The sequence below is a fragment of the Anastrepha obliqua genome, chromosome 6 (assembly GCF_027943255.1).
Source record: "Anastrepha obliqua isolate idAnaObli1 chromosome 6, idAnaObli1_1.0, whole genome shotgun sequence".
NCBI classification, from domain to species: domain Eukaryota; kingdom Metazoa; phylum Arthropoda; class Insecta; order Diptera; family Tephritidae; genus Anastrepha; species Anastrepha obliqua.
The window spans coordinates 4,046,605-4,059,909 of NC_072897.1; the positions used below are offsets into that span (position 1 = coordinate 4,046,605).

The 13,305-nt window shown below is 41.2% G+C and overlaps 2 protein-coding genes across 2 annotated transcripts; both read left to right on the forward strand.

Annotated features, from left to right (window-relative positions):
* The first annotated feature begins 13 nt into the window (after nt 1-13).
* On the forward strand, nt 14-6,214 carry LOC129249891 (putative nuclease HARBI1). Its single transcript, XM_054889561.1, has 4 exons — nt 14-49; nt 5,380-5,499; nt 5,553-5,697; nt 5,832-6,214. The coding sequence occupies exons 1-4, from the start codon at nt 14-16 to the stop codon at nt 6,212-6,214; spliced, it is 684 nt and encodes a 227-aa protein (XP_054745536.1).
* Nucleotides 6,215-6,229: 15 nt separating this feature from the next.
* On the forward strand, nt 6,230-12,557 carry LOC129249892 (putative nuclease HARBI1). The gene is made up of 4 exons (XM_054889562.1): nt 6,230-6,265; nt 11,723-11,842; nt 11,896-12,040; nt 12,175-12,557. The coding sequence occupies exons 1-4, from the start codon at nt 6,230-6,232 to the stop codon at nt 12,555-12,557; spliced, it is 684 nt and encodes a 227-aa protein (XP_054745537.1).
* The last annotated feature ends 748 nt before the right edge of the window (nt 12,558-13,305 follow it).

A 13,305-nucleotide genomic window follows, 5' to 3' on the forward strand; every position in this document is an offset into this window, starting at 1 on the left:
TGTAAGAACAGAAATGTTTGCTATTTCTACGCTCGATCATTTAATTTTCGTAAGTTTAGTTATAAGTAAAATGCTTATGTTCTAATAAAAAATCAGTCATATAAAAAATTACATTAAATAAAAAACAAAACACAGGTAATTCATTTACATAAAATCTTAGCTTATAAGTCTCATTATTAAATTAATTAATTGTTTTGGCGTTTGCATGTTTCCAGTTCTTGTATTCCAAGCAGTCTTTTATTTTTTTCTAATTTGTGTTCAATCTCTTTCCTTCTCATTTGTTCCATTACATAGTTATGCCTTTTATTTTCTTCCAGCTTTTCTCTTTTGATAGCGTTAGCAATTTTGATTTCCCACAGTTTCTCCTTTTTAATGGTCGCGATTGCCTTCAAATGCGTCTTCTTTAGCTCATATAATTTATCTAGCCTGCATGAAGGAAAATGTTTAATTACTTATAAATTTTTGTAAAATAAATATTAACCTCTGGTATATTTTTTTTAAGTTTTCAGGTTGCTCGTCCTGGTTTGTAACCGCAGTCTTTATATTAGCGCTGATCTCCCTTTGTATTTTTATTTCCTCTTCTAGTGCATATAAGGAACTTTCTTTTTTCGAAGCCTTTTGGCTAGAATATGCTTTTTTACTTGATGATGCCACTTCGCTTTTATCTGCAGAGGGGTCTTCATTCGTAAACGCCAACGAATCTACAGAGACAACTGGTGCACTTATAAGACTTACTCCGCTGATGTCCCTAAATCCATCCAATGCGCCAGTTTGGGTCAGATTTAGTGACTCCACTTCTGGGCAGTTTTCTTCACAGGACATATCCAAGTTCTCTCGAATTCCAGACTTCTTAACCGCCAGCCCCTCTACTGACTGCTTAATGCCAATCAATTTGAAAATTGCTTCTTCAAGGGGGGAAAGTACCTTCTCCATATTTGGGCCGCCCCCAGTACCTTTTTGCATTTTTATATAATATTATTCGCCACTTTTTGGAGAACATATTTCTTCTGGTCTGCCCATACCTAAATAAAGGTTTCAACAATTAAACAATGTACGCATTTGTATAGTTGAAGCATTTACAAATTATTCTCCCAATTTTGCATGCATACACTGATTAACTATTTGAAACATTGGCAACTAACGAATCATTGCCACTAAGAACTTATAAATCTTCAAGTTACCTTTTTCCATTCCACAATTATTTTAATTGGGGACCTGCCGCATTCAGCTCCACATTCACCTTTTCCCAAAATCTGGCGGCCTCCTCCTTACTTCCCTTAAAAAATCCCCGCGCAATAGCAGGATTACCTTCCATCATATTTACCAGCATTCCCATTTGCGTTTTATTTGTTGATTTCGTCCTTAAACCAACAAATTTTGTATTTTTCTCTCATTTTATTTAAATACTCACATTTTTGCTGCAAATTCCCTTTCAAAATACAGATGAAAAATTTCTAACGGAATGTGAAGAGTTTCCGCAATTATTTCATGTTCAAAATACCTACTTTTCGTGTTCGAAATTTTTCGAAGATGTTTAGGATAGGAAGATAGCGGAAAGTGGGATATTCCGTAAAAACATTTTTATTTAGGATAGTAGGATTACGGAAAGAGGAAAAACTCGTTCGGAAATTTTATTTAGGATTGGGCTGAATATCTAAATATATAGGGTTATTCAATAGGTGCGCTTCAACTTTTTTCCGATAGGGAGGGCGAACGACGCAATATTTTTTATTTTTCGCGGAGTTTAACAAAGCCCGCCAGTCGTTTCTTTCTCGTGTTAACCGGCACTAATTGGACACACCAAGTGAAACCAAGTCCTTCTCCACGTGATCTTTCCAACGCAGAGGAGGCCTTCCACCTTCTGCTACCACCAGCTGGTACCGCAGCGAAAACTTTCAAAGCCGGAGCGTTCGTATCCATTCGGATGACATGACCCAGCCACCGTAGCCGCTGGATCTTTTTTCGCTTCGCTATGTCTATGTCGTCGTAAAGCTCATACAGCTCATCGTTCCATCGCCTGCGATATTCGCCGTTGCCAACGTGCCAAGGTCCAAAAATCTTGCGCAGAATCTTTCTCTCAAACACTCCAAGCGTCGCTTCATCGGATGTTGTCATCGTCCAAGCTTCTGCGCCATACGTTAGGGCGGGCATGATGAGAGTCTTGTACAGTGTTAGTTTTGTTCGTCGAGAGAGGACTTTACTGCTCAATTGCCTACTTAGTCCAAAGTAGCACTTGTTGGCAAGAGAGATTCTACGTTGGATTGCAAGGCTGACATTGTTTTCGGTGTTAATGCTGGTTCCTTAATAAACGAAGTCTTTTAAAACCTCGAAATTATAACTGTCAACAGTGACGTGGGTGCCGATACGCGAGTGCGCCGACTGTTTGTTTGAAGACAAAAGGTACTTCGTTTTGTCCTCGTTCACCACCAGACCCATTTGCTTTGCCTCCTTATCCAGTTTGGAGAAGGCAGAACTAACAGCGCGGTTGTTAAGGCCGATGATGTCAATATGATCGGCATACGCCAGCAATTGTACGTTCTTATAAAATACTGTGCTTGAGTGATTAAGTTCTGTGGCTCGTACGAACTTCTCCAACATCAGGTTAAAGAAGTCACACGACAGCGAGTCAACCTGTCTGAAACCTCGTTTGGCTGAAACGGCTCGGAGAGGTCCTTCCCAATTCTGACGGCGGTGCTCGTATTGAGCAACGTCATCTTACATAGCCGTATTAGTTTTGTGGAGATACCCAATTCAGACATCGCGGCATACAGATAACTCCTCTTCGTACGGTCGAATGCAGTTTTGAAATCGACGAAAATATGGTTTGTGTCGATTCTCCCCTCGTGGGTCTTTTCCAAGATTTGGTGTATTGTAAATACATATTTGGTCGATGGTAGACTTTCCAGGTCTAAAGACACACTGATAAGGTCCAATCAGTTGGTTGACGGTGGGCTTCAGCCTTTCACACAATACGCTCGCTAGAACCTTATAGGCGATATTTAGAAGACTAATCCCGCGGTAATTGGCACAAATTGCAGGATCGCCCTTCTTATGGATTGGGCAGAGCACACTTAAATTCCAATCGGCAGGCATGCTTTTATCAGACCATATTTTGCATAGGAGCTGATGCATGCACCTTACCAGCTCCTCGCCGCCATGTTTGAATAGCTCAGCCGGCAGTCCGTCGGCGCCCGCGGCTTTGTTGTTCTTTAGCCACGTTATCGCTATTCTCACCTCGTCATGATCGGATAGCGGAACGACAATTCCGTCGTCAACGATTGGGGTATCGGGATTTTCACATTCTCGGTGACATGCGCAGCTGTCACTGTTTAATAGAATTTTCGGGAGTTGTTTCTGTTGGCCAGCATCTCAAGCTCCTCGCACTCATGTATTTCGGCCTCTCGTTTCTTGTTTCGGGTAATACGTCTCTCTTCCTTTTTTAGATCTCTGTAGCGATCCCACATGGCTCGCGTTGCGCCCGATCGCAGCGTGGCTCTATAGGCATCCCTTTCTACGTCAGCGTGACATTCCTCCTCGTACCAATTCTTTTTTCGGGCTCGCCGGAATCCGATTTCTTCTTCTTCGGCGTTACGTAGGGAACGAGAAATGTAGCTCCATTGCTCGTGCATGCCGGTTTGTTGGGCAGTACTCTCTGAGAGCAGGAGAGAGTGTCGAGGGGCGAATCTTCTGGCTGATTGCAGCTTTTCGATGTCGAACATTCTCTGCGTAGATAGATGTACGTTTTTTGCTGCACAGAGGCGTGTGCGCAGCAGAGGCGATCAGCCTCTGTCCGTTACCGGATGTTTCATTATGCAGGCTGAATTTTCCGATTGTGGGACCAAAAATTCCCTCCTTGCCCACCCTGGCGTTGAAGTCGCCAAGCACGATTTTTATGTCGTGGTGGGGCAGCGCTCATAGGAACGTTCCAGGCGCTCGTAGAAGGAATCTTTGGTCGCATCGTCCTTCTCTTCCGTCGGGGCGTGGGCGTAAATTAGCGAGATGTTAAAACATCGCGCTTTGATTCGGATTATTGCGAGACGCTCGTCCACCGGAGTGAACGACAGTACTTGGCGACGAAGTCTCTCTCCCACAACAAATCCGACACCGAATTTGCGCTCCTTTACATGGCAGCTGGAGTAGACGTAGCAAGGTCCTTTTCTTGCCTTGCCTCGTCTATCGCATCTCTTGGATGGCAGTGATGTCAGCCTTTACTTTCACGAGGACATCAACCAGCCGGGCAGAGGTACCTTCCCCATTAAGGGGACAGGGACATTCCAGGTGCATGCCCTCAAATCGTATTCCTTATTTCGTTTGCAGAGGTCGTCATCAGTAAAGGTTGTTCTCATCCGAGGCTTGTTAATTCTTTTCACTGGGGGCGATTTTTAAGTGGTGGGTCCCAAACCCAGCGCACAACCAGCTATCCTGGAGTGCTTCGTCTTCTCACGTTAGCTCACTCCCGAACGGGTGTTCGGAAGCTACCCAGAGAATACGTGGGCTTGCCCAGGACGGTGTGAGCTGCTAGAACCATATGCAAAAGAATCGTCCTGGCCACTCCCAAGTGAAAGGCGATCAGTAACTTTCCCCAAAGCGTGCGCTATCTGCTGTCGTCATTAAGGTTTATTCATGTTTTTTTTTGGCCTCTCGTTCGTTATTGTTGCCAGTTGGTTCGCGAAACTTCGCTATTGTAACAATCAGCCCAATCCTAAATATTCTCGCGGAATTTCTCCTTTTCACATTTTTAATTTCCCTAAGAAAAATTCTTCCAATTTTAAACCCTTAGGGAAAGGGAATTTTTTGGAGTAGGATTTTTTCTCACTTGTGTTTTTCGAAATCAGCTGTTTTGCTTATTGTTGTCAATTTTGCAATGCGTTTAAAATGTGAATATTGTTTATTTTTGCGAAATATAAATTGCATTCAAATAGGAAACTGAAAAATGAATAGCTTAGCATTAAATATGTTAGTGAGTGAAATAAATGAAGAGGAAAGGGAGCAATTAAACGGGCCACGAGTGGCGAGGAGGAAACTCCGGGACTTAATGAAACCCTTGGAGATGCCTCAATCTTTGTAAGTAAACGAGTGAAAAAAGTGTGTTAAAATAACTGAACTTTTTTTAATTGTTTAAACAGATTTCAGAAGTATTTCAGGTTGAATAAACCATCGTTTGAGTACTGAGCTAAAAGTGGTGACTACTCATACACGACCAGGAAGGCGGTTACCAGACGGGTATGGGAAAAGACCACGACGTGGGGCTAGCGCAGTTTCTGCAAAGCACTTGCGGACGTCCTCTTTATATTTCAACAATATCTATGTCCAAGGTGGATACAGTTTCCACTGACAGCCGAAGAAAAAAGTAAAATTGCGACTGCTTTTTACATTAAGCATAAAATTCCATCTGTTGTCGGTTGCGTTGATGGAACGCACGTTAAGATAATTGCGCCATCCGAAAATAGTCACCTATCCTACAACAGAAAGGGTTATTACAGCTTAAATGTTATGCTGGTAAGTTATTAAATCCTTTCTGAAGTACATTTAATGATTCTTTATAATAATAGGTATGTGACCATGAATTAAAAATACGCTACGTCGACGCTTCTCATCCGGGTGCTAGTCATGATTCACTAATTTGGAATGTTAGCGAATTACGTTCACATTTTGAGACACAATTTTCCAACCACCAAAGAACTGTTTGGTTGCTAGGTAAAATTTTACATTTGTAAAAATTGTTTATTTCTTAAATTTTATTTTATATTATATTATTATATTAAATTATATACTCACATATTTATAAATGTATCTTAACCGAGATCATCTATTTCCAATTATTTATTAAGGTGATGCTGGGTATCCGTTAGAACCATGGCTTATTACTCCTTATCGGACGCCGAACCAAGCAGAAATTAAGTTCAACGAAATGCATTCAAAATGTCGCAACATAATTGAAAGAACTAATGGTGTTTTAAAGAACCGATGGAGGTGCATTCTTGGTGGACGAGAACTACACTACGCTCCAGAGAAAGCAGCACAAATTGTAGATGTTACTTGTTGCTTGCATAACATCTGCATTCATTTCAGAGCGAGTATACCCGATACACCCGATGCCGAAGCGGAGTTAAACCTTCCTGAAATTCACGACGTCCATTCCAACATACCAACACAAAATATGGAGGTTGCGAGATCAATAAGAAATAATATCCGTGATTCCCTCAATGACTAAAATGTAAGAACAGAAATGTTTGCTATTTCTACGCTCGATCATTTAATTTTCGTAAGTTTAGTTATAAGTAAAATGCTTATGTTCTAATAAAAAATCAGTTATATAAAAAAATTACATTAAATAAAAAACAAAACACAGGTAATTCATTTACATAAAATCTTAGCTTATAAGTCTCATTATTAAATTAATTAATTGTTTTGGCGTTTGCATGTTTCCAGTTCTTGTATTCCAAGCAGTCTTTTATTTTTTTCTAATTTGTGTTCAATCTCTTTCCTTCTCATTTGTTCCATTACATAGTTATGCCTTTTATTTTCTTCCAGCTTTTCTCTTTTGATAGCGTTAGCAATTTTGATTTCCCACAGTTTCTCCTTTTTAATGGTCGCGATTGCCTTCAAATGCGTCTTCTTTAGCTCATATAATTTATCTAGCCTGCATGAAGGAAAATGTTTAATTACTTATAAATTTTTGTAAAATAAATATTAACCTCTGGTATATTTTTTTTAAGTTTTCAGGTTGCTCGTCCTGGTTTGTAACCGCAGTCTTTATATTAGCGCTGATCTCCCTTTGTATTTTTATTTCCTCTTCTAGTGCATATAAGGAACTTTCTTTTTTCGAAGCCTTTTGGCTAGAATATGCTTTTTTACTTGATGATGCCACTTCGCTTTTATCTGCAGAGGGGTCTTCATTCGTAAACGCCAACGAATCTACAGAGACAACTGGTGCACTTATAAGACTTACTCCGCTGATGTCCCTAAATCCATCCAATGCGCCAGTTTGGGTCAGATTTAGTGACTCCACTTCTGGGCAGTTTTCTTCACAGGACATATCCAAGTTCTCTCGAATTCCAGACTTCTTAACCGCCAGCCCCTCTACTGACTGCTTAATGCCAATCAATTTGAAAATTGCTTCTTCAAGGGGGGAAAGTACCTTCTCCATATTTGGGCCGCCCCCAGTACCTTTTTGCATTTTTATATAATATTATTCGCCACTTTTTGGAGAACATATTTCTTCTGGTCTGCCCATACCTAAATAAAGGTTTCAACAATTAAACAATGTACGCATTTGTATAGTTGAAGCATTTACAAATTATTCTCCCAATTTTGCATGCATACACTGATTAACTATTTGAAACATTGGCAACTAACGAATCATTGCCACTAAGAACTTATAAATCTTCAAGTTACCTTTTTCCATTCCACAATTATTTTAATTGGGGACCTGCCGCATTCAGCTCCACATTCACCTTTTCCCAAAATCTGGCGGCCTCCTCCTTACTTCCCTTAAAAAATCCCCGCGCAATAGCAGGATTACCTTCCATCATATTTACCAGCATTCCCATTTGCGTTTTATTTGTTGATTTCGTCCTTAAACCAACAAATTTTGTATTTTTCTCTCATTTTATTTAAATACTCACATTTTTGCTGCAAATTCCCTTTCAAAATACAGATGAAAAATTTCTAACGGAATGTGAAGAGTTTCCGCAATTATTTCATGTTCAAAATACCTACTTTTCGTGTTCGAAATTTTTCGAAGATGTTTAGGATAGGAAGATAGCGGAAAGTGGGATATTCCGTAAAAACATTTTTATTTAGGATAGTAGGATTACGGAAAGAGGAAAAACTCGTTCGGAAATTTTATTTAGGATTGGGCTGAATATCTAAATATATAGGGTTATTCAATAGGTGCGCTTCAACTTTTTTCCGATAGGGAGGGCGAACGACGCAATATTTTTTATTTTTCGCGGAGTTTAACAAAGCCCGCCAGTCGTTTCTTTCTCGTGTTAACCGGCACTAATTGGACACACCAAGTGAAACCAAGTCCTTCTCCACGTGATCTTTCCAACGCAGAGGAGGCCTTCCACCTTCTGCTACCACCAGCTGGTACCGCAGCGAAAACTTTCAAAGCCGGAGCGTTCGTATCCATTCGGATGACATGACCCAGCCACCGTAGCCGCTGGATCTTTTTTCGCTTCGCTATGTCTATGTCGTCGTAAAGCTCATACAGCTCATCGTTCCATCGCCTGCGATATTCGCCGTTGCCAACGTGCCAAGGTCCAAAAATCTTGCGCAGAATCTTTCTCTCAAACACTCCAAGCGTCGCTTCATCGGATGTTGTCATCGTCCAAGCTTCTGCGCCATACGTTAGGGCGGGCATGATGAGAGTCTTGTACAGTGTTAGTTTTGTTCGTCGAGAGAGGACTTTACTGCTCAATTGCCTACTTAGTCCAAAGTAGCACTTGTTGGCAAGAGAGATTCTACGTTGGATTGCAAGGCTGACATTGTTTTCGGTGTTAATGCTGGTTCCTTAATAAACGAAGTCTTTTAAAACCTCGAAATTATAACTGTCAACAGTGACGTGGGTGCCGATACGCGAGTGCGCCGACTGTTTGTTTGAAGACAAAAGGTACTTCGTTTTGTCCTCGTTCACCACCAGACCCATTTGCTTTGCCTCCTTATCCAGTTTGGAGAAGGCAGAACTAACAGCGCGGTTGTTAAGGCCGATGATGTCAATATGATCGGCATACGCCAGCAATTGTACGTTCTTATAAAATACTGTGCTTGAGTGATTAAGTTCTGTGGCTCGTACGAACTTCTCCAACATCAGGTTAAAGAAGTCACACGACAGCGAGTCAACCTGTCTGAAACCTCGTTTGGCTGAAACGGCTCGGAGAGGTCCTTCCCAATTCTGACGGCGGTGCTCGTATTGAGCAACGTCATCTTACATAGCCGTATTAGTTTTGTGGAGATACCCAATTCAGACATCGCGGCATACAGATAACTCCTCTTCGTACGGTCGAATGCAGTTTTGAAATCGACGAAAATATGGTTTGTGTCGATTCTCCCCTCGTGGGTCTTTTCCAAGATTTGGTGTATTGTAAATACATATTTGGTCGATGGTAGACTTTCCAGGTCTAAAGACACACTGATAAGGTCCAATCAGTTGGTTGACGGTGGGCTTCAGCCTTTCACACAATACGCTCGCTAGAACCTTATAGGCGATATTTAGAAGACTAATCCCGCGGTAATTGGCACAAATTGCAGGATCGCCCTTCTTATGGATTGGGCAGAGCATACTTAAATTCCAATCGGCAGGCATGCTTTTATCAGACCATATTTTGCATAGGAGCTGATGCATGCACCTTACCAGCTCCTCGCCGCCATGTTTGAATAGCTCAGCCGGCAGTCCGTCGGCGCCCGCGGCTTTGTTGTTCTTTAGCCACGTTATCGCTATTCTCACCTCGTCATGATCGGATAGCGGAACGACAATTCCGTCGTCAACGATTGGGGTATCGGGATTTTCACATTCTCGGTGACATGCGCAGCTGTCACTGTTTAATAGGCTTGAGAAGTGTTCCCCCCATAATTTAAGATTGTTCTGTACGTCAGTCACCAGATCGCCGTCTTTGTTATTACAGGAAAACGCAGCGGTGTTAAAACCTTCTGTAAGCCGCCGAACTTTCTGGTAGAATTTTCGGGAGTTGTTTCTGTTGGCCAGCATCTCAAGCTCCTCGCACTCATGTATTTCGGCCTCTCGTTTCTTGTTTCGGGTAATACGTCTCTCTTCCTTTTTTAGATCTCTGTAGCGATCCCACATGGCTCGCGTTGCGCCCGATCGCAGCGTGGCTCTATAGGCATGCCTTTCTACGTCAGCGTGACATTCCTCCTCGTACCAATTCTTTTTTCGGGCTCGCCGGAATCCGATTTCTTCTTCTTCGGCGTTACGTAGGGAACGAGAAATGTAGCTCCATTGCTCGTGCATGCCGGTTTGTTGGGCAGTACTCTCTGAGAGCAGGAGAGAGTGTCGAGGGGCGAATCTTCTGGCTGATTGCAGCTTTTCGATGTCGAACATTCTCTGCGTAGATAGATGTACGTTTTTTGCTGCACAGAGGCGTGTGCGCAGCAGAGGCGATCAGCCTCTGTCCGTTACCGGATGTTTCATTATGCAGGCTGAATTTTCCGATTGTGGGACCAAAAATTCCCTCCTTGCCCACCCTGGCGTTGAAGTCGCCAAGCACGATTTTTATGTCGTGGTGGGGCAGCGCTCATAGGAACGTTCCAGGCGCTCGTAGAAGGAATCTTTGGTCGCATCGTCCTTCTCTTCCGTCGGGGCGTGGGCGTAAATTAGCGAGATGTTAAAACATCGCGCTTTGATTCGGATTATTGCGAGACGCTCGTCCACCGGAGTGAACGACAGTACTTGGCGACGAAGTCTCTCTCCCACAACAAATCCGACACCGAATTTGCGCTCCTTTACATGGCAGCTGGAGTAGACGTAGCAAGGTCCTTTTCTTGCCTTGCCTCGTCTATCGCATCTCTTGGATGGCAGTGATGTCAGCCTTTACTTTCACGAGGACATCAACCAGCCGGGCAGAGGTACCTTCCCCATTAAGGGGACAGGGACATTCCAGGTGCATGCCCTCAAATCGTATTCCTTATTTCGTTTGCAGAGGTCGTCATCAGTAAAGGTTGTTCTCATCCGAGGCTTGTTAATTCTTTTCACTGGGGGCGATTTTTAAGTGGTGGGTCCCAAACCCAGCGCACAACCAGCTATCCTGGAGTGCTTCGTCTTCTCACGTTAGCTCACTCCCGAACGGGTGTTCGGAAGCTACCCAGAGAATACGTGGGCTTGCCCAGGACGGTGTGAGCTGCTAGAACCATATGCAAAAGAATCGTCCTGGCCACTCCCAAGTGAAAGGCGATCAGTAACTTTCCCCAAAGCGTGCGCTATCTGCTGTCGTCATTAAGGTTTATTCATGTTTTTTTTTTGGCCTCTCGTTCGTTATTGTTGCCAGTTGGTTCGCGAAACTTCGCTATTGTAACAATCAGCCCAATCCTAAATATTCTCGCGGAATTTCTCCTTTTCACATTTTTAATTTCCCTAAGAAAAATTCTTCCAATTTTAAACCCTTAGGGAAAGGGAATTTTTTGGAGTAGGATTTTTTCTCACTTGTGTTTTTCGAAATCAGCTGTTTTGCTTATTGTTGTCAATTTTGCAATGCGTTTAAAATGTGAATATTGTTTATTTTTGCGAAATATAAATTGCATTCAAATAGGAAACTGAAAAATGAATAGCTTAGCATTAAATATGTTAGTGAGTGAAATAAATGAAGAGGAAAGGGAGCAATTAAACGGGCCACGAGTGGCGAGGAGGAAACTCCGGGACTTAATGAAACCCTTGGAGATGCCTCAATCTTTGTAAGTAAACGAGTGAAAAAAGTGTGTTAAAATAACTGAACTTTTTTTAATTGTTTAAACAGATTTCAGAAGTATTTCAGGTTGAATAAACCATCGTTTGAGTACTGAGCTAAAAGTGGTGACTACTCATACACGACCAGGAAGGGTTACCAGACGGGTATGGGAAAAGACCACGACGTGGGGCTAGCGCAGTTTCTGCAAAGCACTTGCGGACGTCCTCTTTATATTTCAACAATATCTATGTCCAAGGTGGATACAGTTTCCACTGACAGCCGAAGAAAAAAGTAAAATTGCGACTGCTTTTTACATTAAGCATAAAATTCCATCTGTTGTCGGTTGCGTTGATGGAACGCACGTTAAGATAATTGCGCCATCCGAAAATAGTCACCTATCCTACAACAGAAAGGGTTATTACAGCTTAAATGTTATGCTGGTAAGTTATTAAATCCTTTCTGAAGTACATTTAATGATTCTTTATAATAATAGGTATGTGACCATGAATTAAAAATACGCTACGTCGACGCTTCTCATCCGGGTGCTAGTCATGATTCACTAATTTGGAATGTTAGCGAATTACGTTCACATTTTGAGACACAATTTTCCAACCACCAAAGAACTGTTTGGTTGCTAGGTAAAATTTTACATTTGTAAAAATTGTTTATTTCTTAAATTTTATTTTATATTATATTATTATATTAAATTATATACTCACATATTTATAAATGTATCTTAACCGAGAACATCTATTTCCAATTATTTATTAAGGTGATGCTGGGTATCCGTTAGAACCATGGCTTATTACTCCTTATCGGACGCCGAACCAAGCAGAAATTAAGTTCAACGAAATGCATTCAAAATGTCGCAACATAATTGAAAGAACTAATGGTGTTTTAAAGAACCGATGGAGGTGCATTCTTGGTGGACGAGAACTACACTACGCTCCAGAGAAAGCAGCACAAATTGTAGATGTTACTTGTTGCTTGCATAACATCTGCATTCATTTCAGAGCGAGTATACCCGATACACCCGATGCCGAAGCGGAGTTAAACCTTCCTGAAATTCACGACGTCCATTCCAACATACCAACACAAAATATGGAGGTTGCGAGATCAATAAGAAATAATATCCGTGATTCCCTCAATGACTAAAATGTAAGAACAGAAATGTTTGCTATTTCTACGCTCGATCATTTAATTTTCGTAAGTTTAGTTATAAGTAAAATGCTTATGTTCTAATAAAAAATCAGTTATATAAAAAATTACATTAAATAAAAAACAAAACACAGGTAATTCATTTACATAAAATCTTAGCTTATAAGTCTCATTATTAAATTAATTAATTGTTTTGGCGTTTGCATGTTTCCAGTTCTTGTATTCCAAGCAGTCTTTTATTTTTTTCTAATTTGTGTTCAATCTCTTTCCTTCTCATTTGTTCCATTACATAGTTATGCCTTTTATTTTCTTCCAGCTTTTCTCTTTTGATAGCGTTAGCAATTTTGATTTCCCACAGTTTCTCCTTTTTAATGGTCGCGATTGCCTTCAAATGCGTCTTCTTTAGCTCATATAATTTATCTAGCCTGCATGAAGGAAAATGTTTAATTACTTATAAATTTTTGTAAAATAAATATTAACCTCTGGTATATTTTTTTTAAGTTTTCAGGTTGCTCGTCCTGGTTTGTAACCGCAGTCTTTATATTAGCGCTGATCTCCCTTTGTATTTTTATTTCCTCTTCTAGTGCATATAAGGAACTTTCTTTTTTCGAAGCCTTTTGGCTAGAATATGCTTTTTTACTTGATGATGCCACTTCGCTTTTATCTGCAGAGGGGTCTTCATTCGTAAACGCCAACGAATCTACAGAGACAACTGGTGCACTTATAAGACTTACTCCGCTGATGT

Coding starts and splice junctions, on each gene's coding strand:
- LOC129249891 (XM_054889561.1), top strand. CDS start 14: ATGTTTGCTATTTCTACGCTCGATCATTTAATTTTC. Junction 50..5,379: donor CGCTCGATCATTTAATTTTC/GTAAGTTTAGTT, acceptor TTTTACATTAAG/CATAAAATTCCATCTGTTGT. Junction 5,500..5,552: donor ACAGCTTAAATGTTATGCTG/GTAAGTTATTAA, acceptor TTATAATAATAG/GTATGTGACCATGAATTAAA.
- LOC129249892 (XM_054889562.1), top strand. CDS start 6,230: ATGTTTGCTATTTCTACGCTCGATCATTTAATTTTC. Junction 6,266..11,722: donor CGCTCGATCATTTAATTTTC/GTAAGTTTAGTT, acceptor TTTTACATTAAG/CATAAAATTCCATCTGTTGT. Junction 12,041..12,174: donor AAGAACTGTTTGGTTGCTAG/GTAAAATTTTAC, acceptor TTATTTATTAAG/GTGATGCTGGGTATCCGTTA.